The 23,587-nt window shown below is 37.6% G+C and overlaps 1 protein-coding gene across 1 annotated transcript; it reads right to left on the reverse strand.

Moving 5' to 3' along the window:
* Positions 1–454: 454 nt before the first annotated feature.
* On the reverse strand, positions 455–15,570 carry LOC129281765 (uncharacterized). Its single transcript, XM_064113307.1, has 4 exons — positions 15,374–15,570; positions 13,641–13,938; positions 9,756–9,846; positions 455–2,245 (listed from the first exon to the last, which is right to left on the reverse strand). The coding sequence occupies exons 1-3, from the start codon at positions 15,404–15,406 to the stop codon at positions 9,761–9,763; spliced, it is 417 nt and encodes a 138-aa protein (XP_063969377.1). The 5' UTR covers positions 15,407–15,570; the 3' UTR covers positions 455–2,245; positions 9,756–9,760.
* Between the last annotated feature and the right edge of the window lie 8,017 nt (positions 15,571–23,587).

The following is a 23,587-nucleotide window of genomic DNA, read 5'->3' on the forward strand; positions in this document are numbered from 1 at the left end:
AATGTTCCAAGCATGGCCTCCTGACTCAGTCACAAGATGAGTCAATGTCATCAAAAATATTCCAATGAAATAACTCACTTCAACCTCGCTGATTTGTTCCAGAAATAGTCTACCAAAGTCCTGGCATATGTCTCTGTCAGTTGGTTGCAATCTTAAAACATAGGATGCAGTATAACTAACAAAATGAAATAGAATTCTAAGAGCTCTGGAGGAGTGCTGCACTCATGCGCTCTCTACAAGTAAAACGATATCGTTTTTAAGATGTCCACAAAATACAAGCATTTGGTTTGTATTTGATTTCTCAATTTCCACAGATTTTAGCTAATATTTTATTTTACTTATAAATTTTTGTTTTGTATGATTGTACACTACACGCATTGTCATTGTAATAGGCCTATTAATCGTTTGTTCGAAACTCGAATCTTAATGTGAATAAAATCATAAGACGGCACAATTTTGGACAAATAAAAGTAACTCTTTTTATTTTTGTAACTGTGTGAAGATGAATATATCTTGGAATCGAATATACACCATTGAATAAATACTGCACATGAAATGACATAAATTTCACTGATATGATAGTTATAGAATGAAAAGACAAGTACTTTAGGGAGACATTTGAGGATTGTACATTGTATAAACTTATTGATTAATTTTAATGCTTTACATTGTTTTAAAATGCAAACTATGTTACTTGAATTATATTCCTTGTTTGATAATGAAAAAAATGAATTAAATGAATGAATGAATAAAAAAAAAGGTACGATAGAAGAATATCAGAGAGAAATGGTTCGTTTGATTTTATATCACTTCTGTTATCCAGTTGAAAAAGCAGTTCTTTGTTGATCGCCGCCCCTTTCCCTTTATCAAAATACTCAGACGTCCCCCTCATTTTTAGACATGTGAAACTGAAAGGCACTAAACCTTGAAAGAGTTATGTTGGTGAGGATGGACCCCAGAGGTAATGGGAGAGATTGGATTGGACAGGAGTAAGTGGTGAGAGGGGTGGATTGATTATGCGTAAATCTTTGAAGATAAATATACAAAAGTGTAAGTCAACAAAATTATTTGCACCGCATTAAAGAAACCCGTTTCGTTTTCTTCTTCCTCTTCTTATTCTCCTCCTCCTCCTCCTCTCCGTACTTTATTTCCTACTTCTCCTCCTATTCTTCTACTTCTTCTTCTTCTGTTTCTTTTTTCTTCTTCTTCGCCTCCTCCGTATTATATTCTTCTCAAAATTCAGGATTTAACAAGCAATGACCATTTGCTTTTAAAATGATAAATATTATAAAGGTAGAATTTGTGCCAAACAATAAATACGTGTTTACAAAAGAGCAAGTCAAGAAAATTATTTGCAACACGTACAGCAACACACTTTTGCTATTAAAATGATGAAATAAGGGTGACCAATGGTTTAAAAAAACTTGCTTCTAAAACAGTTAAATCCCCACGTTTAGCAATTGATAGCACATTAGGATACTTAAAGAATCGTGTGTAAATCATTGACTTTAACTTCCTTCATATCAACATAAAATCCTGTCAATTGATAATAGTGAATTATCGAATTATCACTTCTATGATGCAATCGGATTCAAATATATAGAAAATTTATTGTAAAATGCTCTTCATGGCAAGCACTAGCAAAAAGTCTTTTCCGAAATTTGGTGAATCCTAACGGCAGAATCCGGACGAACGATCGACATACATGTATTTGCAATTTGTCGTCAGCTCAGAAACATATGACGAAATTGCTGCTCCAGTTCACCAATTTTCAACAAAAGAAACCCCTCCCACCTCCATTATTATTTGACAGGCATTTTCAATATATTTATTGCGTTCTTGAATTCGTCCCAGTTGCAGTTTTGAAATGTTGAGATAGAGCAACAGGGCTTGTTCCATTCCATCGCGTCGGGTAGAGTCGTCGCGTAACCTAACTTTAGCGTGAGTCCATTTTACTCAAATAAAAGGCATGTTAAACAATGAAAGAACCTTCTCGTGGTAACTATTAGTGTTTCTTCAATTGGAGGGGAGGAGGAGTTGATAAAGAACTGCTGAAGTTCTTCCAGTTGATCCTCTGTCAATTGGACATCCCCTTCGTCGAGCTTTCCACCGATCAGAGCTAGGGATGCACATTCAAACGTGGTATGTTGGGTGTACCGGAAGGTCGCCATCTTGGAGTGGAGGTTCTTAGGTGAAAGGTCATCTTCTGGAAAATCGTAAGCGATGACTCCAACTTTACTTTTTCCTGTCCAAATGGAAATAGACTGAATTGTAGATGTGTTCATTTCGATGGGATCTAACTTTATAATGGCCCATGGTCAGATTTTACATTAGAACTTGCACAAGAAAAAGAAAATATTTTTATGGGTGTAACTGCATAATTCAGACTCGGACAACTCTTATTTATTTATTTATTTATTTATTAACAATATTTCAACAGGATACCCAATCAACATAAAAATTGCTCTCCCTTGGGGTCCTGCATATTAAAAAAACAATCACAATAGATCTTGTTATACACAGTAAAATTAAAGGTATAGTGTATGATTGGTTGATCTCAGACAAGGGCAATGAATCAATTTTGAAATTATTACATTCATTAAATACCTATATTATTGCTCTATTTTATCACGGAAAAGAAACTTGCATAACTTTTATATTTTCATGATATTGAGGGGTGAAACATATATTATAACAAATATCGGTTAATCGATATAAGTTTGAACTTTCTTATTGACGCCCTCTCGGGTTAAAAAATAAATTGATATTAGAACACCGTTCGAATCATGCATATTCATTACGACTCATGCATATTGATGAAATACGTCATGGCGCATGCGCAGTATCAAGAAATCCCCGTATCAACAAAGTGCAGTACTCTGTGTGTGTAGCTGAGTAGAAAGCAAACATCGAACGGTGCGTGCAAGCTCAATGAGCCGATGCTAGGCGGCTAGCGACATGCTTGCGCTCTGCATTAGTTTCAGATATAATCCACTATTTGCGATAGCACACACAGGATAAGAATACTATATTGAGCTATATCCATAAATGTATCGTACGCGTGAAAAAGGATTCAGACACGTTGATTATCTGACGTGAATGACGAAGCAAAGGATTGCCCAATACGGCTTACTTTCGGACTCTTATGTCATGAATCTGAAAGTACTCCAAGACTAAAAGAGATACGAGAATCCCAGAGATGGGCAAGGGCCGAGTTCCGAGTTTGATCTTTATTCATGTGGATTGTAGCTCTTTTATGCACCTTTCCCTTCATGTATAGCTTGGCGTGATACATATACGGGAACTACAGCGAGGCGCTATAGCGCAGCTCACTGTATGTATACTCTATACTCTGTATACTGACTCCCTGGCCCTCCCCAAAGGAAAGGGGGAGGGAGGAGAGAGAAGAAAGAAAGAAGTGGATTGGTGAAAGAGAATCAGGAGAGCCATCATAAAGGGATATGGATACAACATACCCTAATTTGATATTTTGGTGTTTTTTTATCTTTCCTGAATGTTTCAGTCAGTTTCAGATTATTTAGATCCACTCGCAAAGTACAGAGGAGAAATTGGAAAAAAAAGTTAGACCAAAAATATTTAAAACTCTAAACAGACGGCCACCACCATTCTGTCTAAAGCCAAGCATGAAGGGAAAGGGCGAAGAGAAAAACGATTACTTTCAGAGCAGGTTCTACGATATAAAACAGGGTTTGTTTAATACGGGGTTAAATATAGGCCTATAGTAAAACATAACGAAGATGCAATCATATAGGCCTATAGTAAAACATAACGAATATGCAACCCCAATGCGGGGTTAAATATAGGCCTATAGTAAAACATAACGAAGATACAATCCCAATGCAACACGTACTTGATTACTCTTCGTTTGTTTAGATTGAACTCGCGAGGTCAAAAGGTGAGCTGAGAAACCTGTTGATGCGAAGTACGTACGTGTAGTCTACATTGTGTAGACCGTGATAGCATGAAGGTGACAAACGTACGCATCAAGTTGCTAATTTCTGTTATTTCTGTTGCCGAGGTTTTTACCTGACTGCTAAGAAAGCACGAATGCCTGTGAGCAAGCAACCAGGGGACCAACGGCTCAAGGTCGAACAAGCAGAGTAAAGGCGTCATGAGTCAAAAAATGAGGGGGGGCAGACATGACGTCAGGGACAAGATTTCTGGGAAAACTCTTATTTTTGCATCCACACAAGAAAGCTTGCATCGAGATATGGAAAAATGAGAAGTTGAGTATTGCGCGGTGCACGTGCTTCAGAGTTGTGATTTCCAGGGCCGACCAGCATGTAGAGTCTTACAACAGAACTTTACAAGGCACGCCGTGGGGCAAAGTGCAACAACGTATGTGAAAGAAGACTAAGCAAACCTGGAGAAGCAGCAAGGTGCAACATGTACAAGGGAATTGTGCATGTACATTACGTCTGCTTTGAAATGTGTACATGGGTCGCCGAGTTTTTATGTAGTATGGGGAGGGGGTGGGGGTAGCCTATAATGATATAGTAGGGCGCTTTATACTTTATACAATCATGGACCTATTACGTCCATGCTATAATCATGGACCTACATCAGCACGACCGGTGGATGGATGACTGAAAGAATGGATGGATAGGCATATATAAATGGATCATCCAATTGATGTATTTTCCCAAGAAATGGATGGTCAAAGAGAAATGGATACAAATGATGCAGCAATAGATAGGGGCACCCCATGGGAGATCAACTTGCTACCCCTTCATAGACAGTAAACAAGTAGAAAGAATTGATAAAAAGATGAAATTTTATAGCAACAAATGAGAGGAAGAAAGGCCTCCGGGAAAGGCCTATACGCATACAGAGTGTGCACGAGCAGTTCAACCGTTGAAAAAATGTGAATGACTGCGACATGAGCAGGACAAAGACATTACTTGCATCCGGGACTTGCATCTTGATTGGCATAACATTTTAGACTTATTTATCAATGGAATTGTAACTCCCATTTCCCTGCTATAACTATAGGAAAAACGAATGATAACTGTTGTTTTATAGACGTGGAAATTTATGCTTCATATTAGGACCAAAGAGATTCTGGCGTACGTGTCAATATTTCAAAACTCATGCGGGAAAATAATATAATCATTTTTTATGATTGAAAAAAAAGTGCCAAGTTCACACTGTCACGATTTTTTTTTTGGTGGCGGTGCTGAGGAAAATTTGACAAAGCAAAAGAAAAACATTAAAAAAGGTTCCAATACAAAATGTTGGTAATTTTCCTACATTTATCCAATTCGACACCTATACCAGAATTCCAGGGGGAGCTGCCTACATGGAAAATAATGCACGCCGCACCCCATTGTAAAATCTTGGGGGTGCTTTGCACCCCCGGTTCCAAGGGCCTTAATTATAATCGCGGAATAATTAATCGTATCAGATCAGTCGAGGCGATCGTATTGATCGTATAAATAGTTGGAATGGTTCAACTATGTGGTGATGTGGCTTTTTTTGCAGGATTTTTTTGCATTTATTGGAATAATATACAAAACAAATTTACAATGCTTGAGACATGATCATAATACAAGTGACAATCGTATATGTAGTGACTGGAGAAATACAATATATAAAAAAATATATATATAATGAGTAAAATGCATAGGCAAACTATATACAGTAAGCAAATATGTGCTTGAAGCATATAGCAGCCAAAATAAAAATGAAATTTCGAAACGAGACAAAAATAAAATTGTTATTTTGGGACAAGCCCCATCTCGCGAGGTTTAATGGGTATACGCTTTTTCTGATCATGGACCCTGATGTACTTAATTTATGATGATGTAATTAATGCACATGTGCTGCCGATGAAAATATAATATTTTGCCTTTATGGGTTTTTTACAACTCCAGGGGGGGGATCAATGAGAATACAGTAATAGTTCTGAATACGCACTGAGAGAAGTGAAGGCCGGGGGGGGGGGCACTTCCATTGACGAGTGGATACCATGCGCGACCATGGGGTCTCGAAAAGCACCCAAACACGTATTTTCCATATTCTCAAACTGCACCCCTTAACAAGTATTGGCGTCTCAAACCGACCCTTAACAAGTATTGGAAACAAAACGATACTCTTGGCAAGTATTCCCGAAATGAACCCCTAAACAAGTACAGCGATATTTTATTGTTATGTCGGGTCCGTCGGTCGTTGGTTTTACCTTTACACATCATTATTTTGGTTTAGTACGGCCCCATGCACCTTCCACAACTCGCGCAAGTCGTACTCTAAACACGTAGTGTTGGGGCAAAAAGGACATCCTTTATAAAACATTTTAATTTTGTTTCATCATCCCCGAAAATATTACCCTAAACACGTAGCTTTCCTAGCAACATAGATACCCTTTTTTTAATATTTTTGTGTTTTTGACAAAAAGACATCCTTTTTACGTGTTTTTGGGGTCGCGCATGGTATCCACTCGTCAATGTAAGAGCCCCCCCCCCCCCCCCCCCCCCCCGCGGAGTGAAGGCAAAGCGGTCATGGAGCATGCAAGCAAACGAGTAATTATAATTCCTTGAATAGTCATACCATAATAAAGTTGGAGAGGATAATATTGAAATAAATAGAAAAATAACATTAAAAAATGCGAACATAAGGAATACACACAACCCCCAACCCAAGGCTAGGAATTGTGTAAACATCGAAAAATACAGAAAGATGTTAGGAACCTTGCTTGAACTATTGGCGTAAATAATAAACGTAAAATATATGAATTAAGGGGCCAGATATATGTGTCGGGCACAAATCATTTTTTATCGGTGATAGATTTTGACATAATATTCAGATATTAGTTCCCCTTCTCGCTTTCTTTTTGTATTGGCCGTGACAAATTTGGGAATCCATATAGCCCCAATCCTTCCCCATTATTTTGAACGCCACTGATTTCAACTGGATATCGTCAAAAAATATTGATTGATTGATTTTATTTCGCAAGTCACCATAATATATATACAGTAGCATTAAAAACAACAGGCTTACACAGGATGACCCACGAAAGCTCTAAAGCTATTTTCCAGTGGGGAAATAGGCTTTACCTTGTAAATAAATATTACCTTGGAAATAAGCTTTACCTTGTAAATAAATATTTACAAGGTAGTCAAACTGACAGCAGATGCAGCGTGTAAACACAGTATGAATTTCATTACATGATAATAATAAAATGATAATTACGTAATGTCATGGGTGGTGAAACAAGGATGGGACGTTTTGTAATTCGCTACGCAGGCTTTTGATAGTAAAGCTGATGAAATACAGGGTTGAAAGTAAAATAATGAGAAAGACTGAAATGAAACGATCTATTCAAAATATAAATTCCATGAAAGAGAAGCGATTCAAACAGAGTATGATATTGCGTTTACATTCCCTTTGATTCATATTATTTTGATTCCCTTTCAACAATCTACTTCTTTCTTTATTTCTTCTCTCTCCTCCATGCCCCCCTTCCCATTCTTGGGGCGGCGGGGATGGGGGGGGGGTATCGGATATGAGAAAGCCTGCAGTTTAGGTGTTATGGCACACTCGGACAAGTTCAATTTAGTGGCCTAGTAGGTCCATTGGTAAATTGCCAAGTCGTCGACTGCCAAGTGCCAACTTGCACTCACCACATGGTCTGATTTAATTTAGTCCATATCCATTCCGTCCATCAATATTTCGTCGAACAACTATTTGGTCCAGTATCCAATTCATTTTCATTCATTTTGCACAATAGCACGTTGTCCAATTAGACCAAATGGTATATGGACTGAATGGCTATTGGACCAACTGGTTACTAGACGATAGTGGATGAACATAATTATGGTAGACTTTAATGATAGTAGGCGAGTTGGCAATTTGACGATTTGGCATCAGACGAAATGGAAGTAAACTGATCCATGGACTTATATAGTATCACACCGGTATAGATAAAGAGGTACAAAAGTGGAAACGATGCCCGACGGACATGCGCATATCCAGGATTTTGCACCACGAGGGGGTCACTATTTTTGCGCCCCTGTGAACTTTTCGGAAAATTGCACCCCGACCCGACCACTCAGGCAATCAAAGTGCCTAAATGCATTTTGAATTGTCTTATTCCACAACCACGTGAAAAAGGCAATCGAAGACCATTTTTTTTAATGTGTCCATAGTGTGTCCATGTAAAAAAAGATCAAAGTTGTATCCACTTCTTGAAAAGAATAAATGCGACCAGAAAGCATAGAATTTTTAAGCGTTTTGGGGTTTCAATTTAGTTCAACTTTTCATCAGAGTGGTAGACCATACTAAAATTATGTGCGGGAGCTGTAATTTCTTAACCGGGGCTAGATCCAGCTTTCGCCAATAGGGGAGGGGGATATTTTCATCTGTTTTCCGATCAAACATTCTACGCTTTTTGCAACCGTGAACATGATATGTATATGAATTATTTAAACAATTATTATTGATACGAGCGCGAAACGTGAGCTGAATTTTTTTTATATTCTGACCTAAAATTTGAGGGGAAAAAAATCTATGAGCACTTTTGGCAATCAAGAACAGGATGAGTATCTATCAACATTTTATGCGATCACGAAGTGCGAACTGACAATTTTTGAATTCCCAATCCAACACTGGACATCATAAGCACTTTTTATAACCATGAACAGGATGAGTATATAGCTAAATAATTAATGCGAGCGCTAAGCGCGAGTTCAAATTTTTTGATATTCTGACCTCGTAAATTTGTGCGAGTGCGAAGCGCGAGCTTAAAAAGTGATTGATATTTTGACCTAAAATGTGGACATTCTAAGCACTTTTGGTAATCATGAACAGGATTGTCATCTAACTAAACATTGATGCGTCCGCAAAGAGCGAGATGAAATTTTTTTCATATTCTTACCTAAAATTTGGACATTTGAGTAAGCATTTTCGGTTATCATGAAAAGGATGATCAGTAACAAAACAGTTTATGCGAGCGCGAAGCGCGAGCTGAATAAAAATCTATATATTTTGATACAAAGTCAGACATTCTAAGCACTTATCTTACCATGAACAGGATCGCCACCTTACTAAACAATTAATGCGAAGAGTAGGATGAATTTGTTTTTATATTCTGATCTAAAATTAGGACTTTCTAGGCACTTTTGGTAATCATGAACATGATTGGTAATTGATGGGAGCAAACATGAGTTTGGCACCCCCTCCCCTCCCTAGGTAAATTGAACCTGAATTTGATGCACCGAGACAAATATCAAATTGGCGTGTGGTGAATATCCATTCGGCACCCCCTAGGTTGAACATCAATTCGGCGCCCCTATATGTCAAACAGCAACTCGACAACCGTATATAGAAAAAAATTATTCGGCGCCCCATCCCCAAGGTTAAACATCATTTCGGTGCCCTTCGGTGCCCCTATGTTGAACATCTATACGGCGCCCCGAGGTAAAACATTAATTCGCCCCCCCCCCCCCCCCTAGGATGAAGATCAATTTGGCACATCCTAGGTCGAACATCAATTCGGCGCCCCTAAGCAAAACATAAATTCGGCACCCGCTATATACATACTCTAGGTTGAACATCAATTCGGCGCATCCACCCCCCCCCCCCCCTCCCATGTCAAACAGCAATTCGTCAACCCCTTTTCTTTCCTTCCCTTTTCTCCCTATTTTGGCGCCCCCGAATACGCGCATGGTAGAGCTACGGATATAGAGAAATAAGGACAAAGATGTAATGAAAATATAAAAACTCTTGAAATACTTTACGTTTTCTAGGCAAACAAGAATCCAAACTCCAAAGCGTATAATAACGTCCGGCTGAATAGACCTCCATTTGCATCCTGTTTGATATGCTTTCCTGTAAGTTCCATTGTGGGCAAAATAAAGGGCAAAAGTAAGTCTGCTTTCTTTGAGAGGGTGTAAATGATGATATATTCAAATACCAGCGAGTGCCATAGGTGACGGAATCATAGGCGACGGAACGTATTTTCAATTTTTTTTTTTTTTTTTTTTTTTTTGGGGGGGGGGGACAAAGCGAAAAAAGGCACTTATATGCAAAAAATTGCATTTTTTATGCAAACTTATATTTTCACCATGAGATTATCATCTGTGTTAAGTAGTTGTGCGTTTTGTAGTAATTAAATTGAGCAAAACCTTTTTAAAGTCTTTTCTGATTGATAAAATATCTATTTAGGCTTTATTTTTCCGGGAGCGAGCGTAGCAAGCAAGCAGTTTGAACATTTTCAAATCTGAAGTTGTGAAACTCGCCGCTTTTTGGTCAAATCGCGCAAATTATTGTTAAAAGAGCATTCTTGCGAGGTGTTAAGAGCGCAAATCGCGAGCTATAAATTCTAGACATTGCTTGTACTAACATGACTAATAAGACATGAAAATCAAACATTCCGAGCAATTTTGTTATGAAAAAGATGTGCATCTAATTGAAGAATGGACGCGAGCGCGATATTCCAACCAGAAAACTGGACATTCTAAGCACTTTTTTAACCCAAGAACTTAATTGTGTGTCTTAATAAATAATAATTGATGCGAAGCGCGGCGAGCCGAAAATTTGTAATATTTCAACCTGAAAACTGGATATTCTAAGCAGTTTGAAACCAAGAACATAATGTGTACCTTTGATGCGAGCGGAAAGCGCGAGCTGAAGATTTGTGACATTTAAACCTGAAAATTGAACATTATAAGCACAAGTTGTAACCAAAACAAAGTGAGTGCCTTCCTAAAAAATAAATGATGTGGGCGCGAAGCGCGAGCCAAAAATTTTGTGATTTCCAACCTAAAATGTATCGTTTGACTTCAAAAAGGGTATTTTATTTTGAAAAGGGACATTCATGTACATCATTTTGAAATAAGTGCACTCTCCATTTAAAAAAGGCATTTTTTCCTACTGGGATTTTTTTATGTAGGGGGTTAAGTGCCCCTGCCGCCCCCCGGTTCCGCCGCCCCTGCTGCTAATATAGCCTCGGGTTATAATTTTTATCTAAGTTCAAACTGGTATTAACAAAAATATGTTGGTATGACTGCATTTTATAACGATGGTTTTCTTTAAAATATATATTTTTTACCATTTCGATCCATCACATTTTTGCATTTTTTTGTCCGTCGATATGCCCAGCGCTGAGAGGTCATGCCAAAACGTGATTTTGCATGAAGTACATTCTCTGAACCATCATCGGAACTTCGGAATCACACAGAGATGGAAGACCCCTTCCCCCAAATAGTTCCGCCTAGCTGTATGTCCTCGAATATATATATATATATTTAATAAGACATCAGAAATGCGAAACACAAATTCACGAGTAATGCAGTTTTTGCAATAAAATTTGCAATTTTATTATATATATATCACCATGATAAGTACGTAATTTTATTATCCGAGCACATGCAGCGGACCGAGGAGGAGTGGGTGGAGGGAGAGGCACCTAGGAGACGTCATACTTGTTCTTGTTCAGTATACTACCATAACAAGTTGAAAAGAAAAATGCAAAGAGAAACTTGGAGGGGGATCGATGTTACATGGTTATAACATACAGACCTACGCACCGGTATCATAGGCGGATCCAGGAGGCCGACGTTACGCCCCCCCCCCCCGATATTGCATGGCGGCGCAAAGTAATATGAACGAAAGCAGAGGGGGGGGGGCGCAAAATATAAGAGGAAGAATGAATAAAAAAAGGTGAGGGGAATTCAGACTTGGGGAGGGGTGGGAGCCAATCATGTCACTACACATGTATAAAAACAATTTAGCCCGCGCTTTGTGTTCGCATTGCCTGTTCGATGGAACATCTATTCATCTATACCAATTCATTTATTGATTTATTCATTCAGTCATGGTTAAACAGGTTCACAAGTTCAGAGTTATTAGTATATAAAATCATAGTAACAAGTACAATGACAAGGTATAATTCATATCGAAATAGTATGAGACATAAAGAAATATTAACTGATCAATGTAATACAAAACACGGAAACATTGTTGAAGGGCTTATAGTAAAACGAACAAGGGAACTAAATAGGCCTTTACTTATTCAAATTTTTGAGCACCTTATCCGTCAGTGTGCATCTTGTTTAATGATCATATTGCTCAGATCAATTTTCAGGACACAATACACAGTCCGAAAATAATACCTCACGCTCGCATTTTTTATAGGGTTTAGTACTGTTACGACTATAGATTCCAACAAAAACTAGCTTTGAGCTGCCGATCGATCGGGAAAAATGTGGATGAAAATATTGTTCACCCCGGCCCCGTTATTAGTGAAAGCTGGATCCGCCCCAGAATATATTGTTTAAAAAAAAAGGCATAGGCCACGCGGTATTTGTCATTTTTTAGTGATAAATACATTGAGGCAGTATATTGACAAATAATCACTGGAAGAGAAAGAGCATCTTATAGGCCTATATAACGCACAAAGCAAAATAATGAAGAATGGCGGCAAAGCTAGTTCAATACAAAATGATTTCCTTTTCCTTTAAAAAAAATGTTACAACACGTTATAATAATGAACAAATCAAAATACAGAACCTGAAGAAATTGATAACAATTCAGTGAATCGGAATCGAAACAAAAATGCGTATGTAAATATAATTATAAAATAGAAATAAAAAACGGGGAAAAAAATAAGAATAGCCCTTTCACAAGCAACCATAATTCTCCCTCCCTTCATACCCTGGACAAGTAAAGAAAAAAAAATACAGCTAGAGAAACGAAGCAAAGATGAAAAGCAAGGAAAGGGAAGGAAGCCGTCTCTCGGTACCTGGTACTCTGCCCAGATATCAAGATGTACGTAGGACCTATTCTCCGCGATTTGAAAAACAACGTGCATAACATCACAATTATTATGATGGTCATTTAAAAAAGTTCCTTGGTTGTTTCCAAGTTATTTAATTTATCGAGGGACTGCGCGAATGCACACGCTCCTACAGGATATGAATGAAAAAGTCGCAAACAGACTCCGCCGTTCAATCCGATACTGTACTGTATAGCCGGTATACAGATCGGCACGTGAGACAAGCGCAGAGGCGATGGATATGAATATTCATGAGCAGGTATTGATGTCATTTGGTCTCAAGGTGGCGCTCTTCATTTTTTATATCAATTTCAAAATCTGCATCAAAAGAAAGCTCACTTGGCAAAATTTATCTTCTTTATATATTTTTTTGAGAATAAAAACAGTTCTTTTGGCCAATGCAATACATTTTATGGACTCAGAACCTGTTTATGAGTATTTTGAAAAGCGAAGAGTGAAATCTAAAGAAGGTTTTGAAATAAACCAATGTCACAATTTACCTTTAACATGAGAAAATGTACATACATTATGATAGAACATAATAGTTGAACTCTTACGATCGACTCGGCGACGATTCAAAACGCCAACTACCTTTAATTATGAACCTAATCCTATAATACACACATGCTCACTTGGGGAGGACACAGTACCCCCCCCCCCCCTTCGGACAGATTTTTTTTAAAGATGTTTTGTGTACTACCTAAAAATATCGGTGAGCTTCGACCGATTTTTTTTTTCGGAGCCCCAACCACCCCCCCCCCCCCCCTCCCTCTTCCCCTTCCTGACCAGATTTTCCAGTTACGCCACTAGGTCTATCTGGAAGAAAGAATAAAACAATATATCTCACCGAGCGTTTTCCTAGCGCGCTGTAAGAAACCGTCGTAGAGGGAGTCGATGACATCAGTAATAGAGAATCGTCTGTTGTGTATGGAGTGGCAGAGTAGCAGAACGTCTATACCAGTCAGATCAAAATTGTTCAGATCACTGATGTTGTAGGGGAGTGTCTCGAACCTTACGGTCCTAACAACTTCGTTCATGTGTTGTTTAATATGTTGGGTGAGCCCCTCGACGCTGTTCGACAGGCTGCCACTGCAGACGACAACATCTACTCTCTGTTTTAAAGGAAGTAACTCTGCGGATTCCTCCTAGAAAGAAATGAAATCAAAACGTTTCCAGTGGCGGTTCCAGGGAGGGGGGCGAGAAATAAAGGGTACGCTTAAGGGGGATGTGAAGAGATTACCCTTTTCTCTCTTTCAAGATTTGATACATGTGCAAACTTGGCTGATTAGAAGTCAAATGGGAATTAAATTCACCCCCTCCAAACAAATCGCTACAATTCACTGGATTACAGGAGCTAACCCAGATAATCTATATTTGAGTCTGAGATGGGCTAAGGGGGTGTTGCAAGAAAATATTTGCGATCAATTGCAAATATTCTGTTGCAATTTTACAACTGATAGATCAAAGTTAGCTGTAGCAAATCAGATTAAACTTCTTGTTTCAAGGAGCAAATTAGCAATCAATCACTATTTTGCAATTAACTGCAAGACATATGATTGATTTAGGGACCAAAAATAGACTTGCAATTGATCGCAAGTTTCTTGCAACACCCCATAAGACGGTGTCATCATCCATAACAAGCCATAATAGCGAGTTTTCGCAATTACAACGGGACAAACATATAGTAAATATACTGACAATGCCCGTCAAATCACAATGAACAGCTGAGAGGTCTTTGTTGAAAATTGCTGGACCGAGACTGCATCTCGTCCTAAGAGTCGGAACCGACGGAAAATTGCAAATAGTATGTCGTTTGTCCAGAGTCACGGACGAAACTGCTGTTTTGATTCACCGATTTTCGACAAAGACTGCTTTGTCATGAAGGGCTTTTGACAATAGATTTTCTATGTTCAAAAAAGCGTCTGCGTAGTTGTTGCCAACGCTCCATATTCTTCTATAAGCAGGGTCCGCGGACGATTGTGAAAGTTTGTGTCATTTTTGCATTGTATGTTTACAAAATAAACAAGTGTGTGGGTTACAAGTGTAACCAATTACCACCCAGCGATGTGCACCCTACACGTTAAAGCCTACTCCGAAAAAAATATATATTTTGCGTTCCCCGTATAGAATGACAAGGGCGGTGAGGGGAAATCTTTGATGGGAGGGGGCACTACCTTACTTCCTTCTTTACTCTCCATTATACGTTTATAACTATTTGAAATGGGCGGTCAAACCTTTGCCATATGGTGTTGTCCCTGTAAAAAAACATGTTTTAGTATCACCATCACCGTGGCGAAAAGTAAATGGAATGGCCGTATATACAGATATGGTATTTTAGTCTTTTCAGGAAAATAGCCTGTATGACATATACATGTTAATCATTGTTCACCTGTTTCGTAATGTAACACAATTGGAAATTTGAGGAAAACGTAACATGTTATGATGGCATTTAGTCATAGAGTGAAAATAATTCTTAATGATTAACAGTGATTCAAGACATTTATGTCAAGTGATGATGTAATATAACGTGATATAGGCACCGACGGAACCAAAACATACAGGCCAATTACTTAACTTTACCTTTCTCGAAAGTGCCGAAATGAAGCTGCCCATAATGCCTATGCCATGTCTTCTCTTTCCTACACTGTTCTGAGCAATGGTGTATTGTGAACGATGTTTTCAGTGTACTTATCATATGAATAATATGAACAAAGTTTACCATTGCGTCAGAACGCTATCGGTGGAGGTCTATCACAATGGATTACCATGCAAACAGTGTTCATCGATCCGACCAAAATGCCAGCAAATAAAAAATGTGGGGATTTCCCGCGAAACGGGCATACAGGTGCAATTGCATTCGAGAGTGAACAGGAGGCGGGAGATGGAGGGGAGAAAGAGAGAAGGGGGTTAAGAATTCTATAAAGAAGAAGAGAGAAAGGAGGGAGAAAGAGGGAGAGAGGGGGAGGAGTGGGGTGAGAAGTAAGAGGAAGGGTGAGCGAAAATGAAGAGGGGGGGGGGTATTGGATACAGGAGCTGATATAGGTAGCTATTTTGTCTTATTTTGGGGGCCGTTGCAGAAAGAGTTGCAATCAATCGCAACTTTAAAAATCATGCGCAACTTGATTTTCAACCAATCAACAGCACGCATTTGGGACTTGATTGATTTTTTGGCTTGCGTTTAAACGTAACTCTTTCTGCAACGGGCCCCTGAACCTATGGATGGTATTTTGGTGTTTATGACTTCGTTTTAGTCACGCATTGTAGAAAATGTAAAAACATGACGGTTCCATGAAATTTGCTCCGGCGACAATTGCTCAGAAGAAAAATTTGCACGTTGAGCCAAACATTAAATCTAACCTCCAGAACTGTTATAAACCCTAATCCTTATCTTCATATTATTTTGAACCAAAAACTTTATTATATTACAATCATAACTTTTACCTTATGCTCTTTGATATATTAAGACCGGAGAAAATGCTGCATGAGCAAATGTCGTGTCACCAATCATCCAGAGAGAGAGTGTTTTTAGTTGCGCACAGATGGGAGGCTTGGGGCGCTTGTCGAATATTTTTTACTCGTTCACCTAGCTCGCTCGCAACTTATGTTGCCCGATACGCCATACCTGGCCCCTCAATTTTTTGCTCATTACGCCACGGGAGTGTTTCATCATTAATCAATAAGATCGTACAATTCAAGGATAAAAAACAAACGATACATAAAAATCAAGCAATAATTAAATTTGTGTTTGTTTAACAATACAATGCAATACTAGACAAAAGTAATTTAGGGGAAAATACAACCCCATCAATAATAATTATGATACAAGTATCAGCTTTCGTCAAAAAAATGTTCTCATTGAGACCTCACTCAGAAAAAAAAATAATAAATAAAACAATTTCTTTCTCATTAAATGGACCATATCAAGACTATACGAGTTGAATGGTTCCATAGGTTTGTACATTGACAAAAGCTGTTCCAGATTGAGCGTGTACAGAGTTGAGGTTTCCCTCTAAAAGTTATGTAGTCTTATTGCATCGCTATCGCATAAAAAAAATAATAAGTACTGCGTGTATGCGTGAATCATGTTGGGGGTAAATTCTACTTGCGTGAAATGTAGTCTCAAAATATCGAGTAGTTTTGTTCTTCAAAGAACAGAAAGAGAATAGGAAACAGAAAATCGGAAAGAGAAAGGAGTGAGAGGGAGAAAAGAGAGTGAGGAACATGAAAGGGTGGGTGCGAGGAGATGCATTTGTGTGTTGAGGTAAAGCAGCGAAGTGAACGTTTTAAGCCTGTACTTTTATCTTTGTATATACGTGTATATAATATTTTCTTTGCATTTTTGATCAACAGAGCTTTGTAAACTACATTGCTCTTTGTTGGTATGCATAATTATTTTTATCATCGTCAGCTGTAGCATCAATACCGCCACTATCATCATCATCATCGCCATCGCACTCACCACCATCACCATCATCTCTATCACCATGATCATTATTATAATTACCATCTCATTACAAGGTCATCATCATTATCATTATCATCATTAACATTATTATCATCTGCAACATCATCGCCATCATCATCATCATCATCGTCATCATCATCATCATCGTCATCATCTTCATCATCATCGTCATCATCTTCATCATCACCATCACTTTCATCATCATATTAAAAAAAATTGTCATCATCATTCATGATTATCATCATCATCACCCTCATCATCGATCATCAACATCATTAAAATCATCATCATCATTATCATCATCAATCATTACCAATTATCATCATCATCACCATCATTCAAGTCAATTTCAATTATCATCATAATTATCACTATCATGATTATCAGCAACATCATCTTCATCATGATGATCATCATAGTCATCATCGGTACTTCAAATTTGTAATCCCTTGTGGAAATGAGGGATTATTTGAGCGTTGTTTTCACTCCACTCCAACACCCAGCTCCTCACTCACCCTCACACACTCACCCACACGCCCACACACCCTCCCACACACACCATCACACACAAATGAGGTCGAATTTAGGAAAACAAAGATAGTCAATATCATGACAATTTTACCATTAATTTCCTTGTTCGTCAAAAAAACCGTGGTCTATTTGTTTTTATGCCACATTCACGATGTGCATTGGGATAATTATTTCAACACTTAATTCTGTTAATTCGCTGGCAAGTCAACAACGAAACAAAAATAAAATATCAAGTAGTTGCCGAGGATGCAGTGTTTCTCAGAACTGGAATATTAAAAAGGGGCACCTAACACATAACCAAAAACAATAGTTACGCACCCATAATAAGGAGGAAATTTGATCTTACCTCAGACAAGAATCTAATTACTATTGACGTTGGTACTGGCATTGTGAAATTATCTTTCCGCTGTTTCAAACGGTCGTCGAAGCAACTTAATCGTTAGCAGGCCAACATTGCTTTTTATTGAAAATAATATCGAGGTGTGGATAACAATTATGGGCTCGTTGAAAAGTACAGCGGATGAAATATGAAATGTGACTTATTATAATTATTTCATATAAGTATAGTAAAAAAAATTGTCGAAGGTCAAACTAGATTCTAACGTCGTACTTTTCGACCTACTTTTCAGTGCATTTTTATTTGCAAGCTGGATTAAAATGGACTGAACTTGTTTTTCACAGTTTAATAACTTTAACCAACTATTTTTAAAATAAATTAGGCAGAAATATAACCGGTCGAGATGGATGATCATATATTGTGCACATGCTTAGAAGGGTCAGTTTTTCCCCTTCGCTATATAAAAATATTTAAAATATTTTCATACAACGCTGTTTACTCCATGAACCATACAATAATTGTTTAAGACTTTAAACAAACATGCTTAATTTATTGACAATTAAATATAAAACAAATAAACTTTGATGTTTCAGATTTTAAAGACATCCTTAAATTGTTTAAACAATTACTGTTCACAGTGGCATACCTAGGATTTTCCACAGGGGGGGGGGGACCGTCCGCCAAAAAAATTGACAAGTAAAAAAAAAGGTCTTTACGCTCGTCAGGGGGGCAAAAAGGTCTTTCAATCTTGTCAGGGGGCAGGGATACGTCTTTTGCATTGGTTGTGGCTCGTCAGGGGGGCAGACTGCCCCCCCCCCCGTAGGTACGCTAGTTACTGTTCATGTAGTAAACTGCGTTATATAAAATGTTAAAACAACGTTTTTACTGTGTACAATCTCAACTTCTCCAGTATTAAAATCGATTACTATCCTGACTAGCTTGTTTGTTTATTTATATTCCGATTATTAAAACACAATACATAAATATATATAACATAAATAAATAAATAAATAAATGACATAGATGGCATCAATTAAAATAAAGAAAATAAATTGCAAATATGCAAACACCAAAAAAAGCCTAGTTTCCATTTGGTCTGTATGACAGTCAATTCAATTGCCATTTCGGCTCAAAATCATGTCGGTTCAATGTACACTTGACTAACTGAAGTGATACATGAACATATTACATTCGATATTAAAACAAAATCAGTTTAACCAGATGGGCATTATAGACGCTACCCCCAAATGGCACATCTAGACAGTAATGAGTGACATGGATAGTAACTGACAGACACAAGGTCTCAATGAAGCAAACCTTGTGGCTGGCGTCGTTCGAACGTAATTTTTTTTTTTTTTCCAAACCCTAATAACATAATACCAAGTCACAAAAAATATAAATAGGTTTAAGAAAACCTTCATTAATATAAGCTATGTTATAAAACAGATTATACACAAAATACCAACACATGTGACCAGTCATCCAGTGGCGTACCTAGGATTTTCCACAGGGGGGGGGGGGCAAATTCGTCCGCCAAATTTTTTTTTTTAAAAAGGTCGTCAGGGGGGGGCAGGGATATGTCCCTTGCATGGGTTGTGACTCGTCAGGGGGGGCAGTCTGCCGCCTCTGCCCCCCCCCCCCGTAGGTACGCTAGTGCAGTCATCCCAATACCAGTAAGTCACCAGGAAATTAAATGTTCTCTGTCATAAAAAAAGTGAAAATTAGACAGTTATAGCTCATTTGAAAGAATAATTTCGGTTCTACATACTGTCCAGGGGACGCGGAATCGAGGGATAAGGGTTTCAGTGCCCCCCCCCCCTTTCTCCAAAATCGTATACAAAAATGTAAAAAAAAAAAATCACCATCTGATTGTGGTTTGTTGCGTGTTCAGCCTCCCTCCACTTTAATAACCGTTCCGCGGCCCCTGCTGTCAAATTTTAGGTTGTAAAGTTAAATAGAACATGACATAGACGATTTTGACAAATTTTTCCGGACTTCTTGGAGGTTTTTAAAAGTTGACACAGTTTATATAGGTGAACCCGAACTTTAAACCTTCTTTTCTCCTAACTGTTTTTACTCTTCGTGGTTCTCTGAGTCTTTTATTGGTTATGTTTTAAAACTGTTTACAAGTTATGTGTCATTTTAAAGCTGAGCGAGGATTTAAATCTCAATATCTTTGTTGAGGTGACTTATTTCACATTTTCAAAACTATGGAACGCGGAAAGGCTAAAATTTGATCACTGTCACTTTTGATTTGATGGACCTCCGTACCAGCCTTCATCAAATCAAGTGCAGCCATCAGTAAATCAAAAGTGGCCATCATCATATCAATTTTCAGCATCATATCCCTCTGTACCAGCCATCATCAAATCAGTTTCTAACATCAAATCAATGTTGTCCTTTCGGCGTTCCTGATGTGCGCGCCAAAAGGACACCTGTAAGTTGATGGCAGCCACTTTTTATTTGATGACGGTTACTTTTGACTTGATGACGGCCACTTTTTATTTGATGACGGTTACTTTTGACTTGATGACGGCCACTTTTTACTTGCTTTTTATTTGATGACGGTTACTTTTGACTTCATGACGGCCACTTTTGACTTGATGGCGGCTGCTTTTGATTCGATGATGGCTGCTTTTGATTTGATGATGGCTGCTTTTGATTCGATAGTGGCCACTTTTGATTTGATGATGGCTGCTTCTGATTTGATGATGGTTGCTTTTGATTCGATAGTGGCCACTTTTGAACTGATGATGGCCACTTTAGATTTGATGATGGTCACTTTCAATTTTTTTATCGCTTTTCATTTGATGGTCACTTTTTGTTTGATGGTCACTTTTTATTTGATCACTTAATTTGATGGTCACTTTTTATTTGATGGTCACTTTTTATTTGATGGTCACTTTTCATTTGATGGTCACTTTTCATTTGATGGTCGCTTTTAATTTGATGGGCACCTTTCATTTGATGATCACTTATTTGATGGTCACTTTTAATTTGATGGTCACTTTTAATTTGATGGTCACTTTTAATTTGATCATCAATTCTTATTTGATGGTCACTTTTAATTTGATGGTCGCTTTTTATTTAATGGTCACTTTTTATTTGATGGTCACTTTAAATTTGATGGTCACTTTTTATTTGATGGTCATTTTTAATTTGATGCTCAGTTTTTATTTGATGGTCACTTTTAATTTGATGGTCGCTTTTTTGTTGCTCACTTTTTATTTGATGGTCACTTTTTATTTGATGCTCACTTTTCATTTGATGCTCACTTTTTATTTGATGGTCGCTTTTTATTTGATGGTCGCTTTTTATTTGATGGTCACTTTTTATTTGATGGTCACTTTTCATTTGATGGTCGCTTTTAATTTGATGGGCACCTTTCATTTGATGATCACTTATTTGATGGTCACTTTTAATTTGATGGTCACTTTTAATTTGATGGTCACTTTTAATTTGATCATCAATTCTTATTTGATGGTCACTTTTAATTTGATGGTCGCTTTTTATTTAATGGTCACTTTTTATTTGATGGTCACTTTAAATTTGATGGTCACTTTTTATTTGATGGTCATTTTTAATTTGATGCTCAGTTTTTATTTGATGGTCACTTTTAATTTGATGGTCGCTTTTTTGTTGCTCACTTTTTATTTGATGGTCACTTTTTATTTGATGCTCACTTTTCATTTGATGCTCACTTTTTATTTGATGGTCGCTTTTTATTTGATGGTCACTTTTTATTTGATGGTCACTTTTAATTTGATGGTCACTTTTTTGTTGGTCACTTTTTATTTGATGGTCACTTTTTATTTGTTGGTCACTTTTAATTTGATGGTCACTTTTAATTTGATCATCAATTCTTATTTGATGGTCACTTTTAATTTGATGGTCGCTTTTTATTTAATGGTCACTTTTTATTTGATGGTCACTTTAAATTTGATGGTCACTTTTTATTTGATGGTCATTTTTAATTTGATGCTCAGTTTTTATTTGATGGTCACTTTTAATTTGATGGTCGCTTTTTTCCCAGGACCAAAATCCAGTTAAAACCAATTAGGGCAAAACCAATTGAAACCAGTTGGCCAACTGGTTTCAATAGGGAAATTGGAACAACTGGTTCCAATTGAAAACCAGTTGCCAATTGGTTCCAGTTAAAAACCAATTGAAAACCAGTTGCCAATTGGTTCCAGTTAAAACCAATTGGGCAACTGGAACCAGTTGGCAATTGTTGTCAATTGGTTCCAGTTGTTCCAATTTCCCTATTAAAACCAATTGAATCCAATTGGAGGCAACTGGTTTCAATTGGTTCCAGTTGAAACCAATTGGAGGCAACTGGTTTCAACTGGAACCAGTTGAAACCAATTGGTTTCCAACTGGATCCAATTGGAACTTCCAGTTGGAACGAACTTAATTAGTTACAAATTAATTAGCATTTGCAGTAACTATTTCTCATGCCAACACAGAAGCAGTGTTATATGTCTATTAATACCAATGTAAAGGGCATTGATAAAATACAGACTTTCATGTATATATATTTATATGGAAGATCTTCAAATATATGTACTTTTATTTGATGTAATTTGGTAACAGTTAGTGGTGTACTAATTATCCTTTAATCTGTTTTAATTATAATCTATAACATTTATGAACATGGTTTTCACTGCTAAGTATTCTAAATACTAATCTTTAAAAAGTGTGGTACTTGAAATTGTAAAGAATTAAATAGATACATTGTTAATGATGATTAATCTCATAAAACATTAATCTGTGCACACTGGCAAATAATATGCAAATTAACTGGTTTCAATTGGATCCAGTTGGGTAACTGGAAAATTTCCAATTGGAAACCAATTGGAAATAATTTCCAGTTACCCAACTGGTTCCAATTAGAATTCATTTCCAGTTACCCATCTTTCCAGTTAGAAGTCATCTCAGTTACCCAATTGGTACCAGTTAGGATTTCCAGTTACACAACTGAATGGTTCAAGTTAGGATTTCCAGTTACCCAACTGGTTCCAGTTAGAAATCATTTCCAGTTGGAAGTCATTTCCAGTTACCCAACTGGTTCCAGTTAGGATTTCCAGTTGCCCAACTGGTTCCAGTTAGAAATCATTTCCAATTGGAAGTCATTTCCAGTTACCCAACTGGTTCCAGTTAGGATTTCCAGTTGCCCAACTGGTTCCATTTGGGATTTCCAGTTACTCAACTGGTTCCAGTAAGAAATCATTTCCAATTGGAAGTCATTTCCAGTTACCCAACTGGTTCCAGTTAGGATTTCCAGTTGCCCAACTGGTTCCAGTTGGGATTTCCAGTTACTCAACTGGTTCCAGTTAGAAATCATTTCCAGTTGGAAGTCATTTCCAGTTACCCAACTGGTTCCAGTTAGGATTTCCAGTTGCCCAACTGGTTCCAGTTAGAAATCATTTCCAATTGGAAGTCATTTCCAGTTACCCAACTG

This window comes from Lytechinus pictus, chromosome 18 (genome assembly GCF_037042905.1).
Source record: "Lytechinus pictus isolate F3 Inbred chromosome 18, Lp3.0, whole genome shotgun sequence".
Taxonomy (NCBI): Eukaryota; Metazoa; Echinodermata; class Echinoidea; order Temnopleuroida; family Toxopneustidae; genus Lytechinus; species Lytechinus pictus.

Coding starts and splice junctions, on each gene's coding strand:
- LOC129281765 (XM_064113307.1), bottom strand. CDS start 15,406: ATGGGCAGCTTCATTTCGGCACTTTCGAGAAAG. Junction 13,939..15,373: donor TTTCGGCACTTTCGAGAAAG/GTAAAGTTAAGT, acceptor ATTTCTTTCTAG/GAGGAATCCGCAGAGTTACT. Junction 9,847..13,640: donor GCGCGCTAGGAAAACGCTCG/GTGAGATATATT, acceptor TGGAACTTACAG/GAAAGCATATCAAACAGGAT.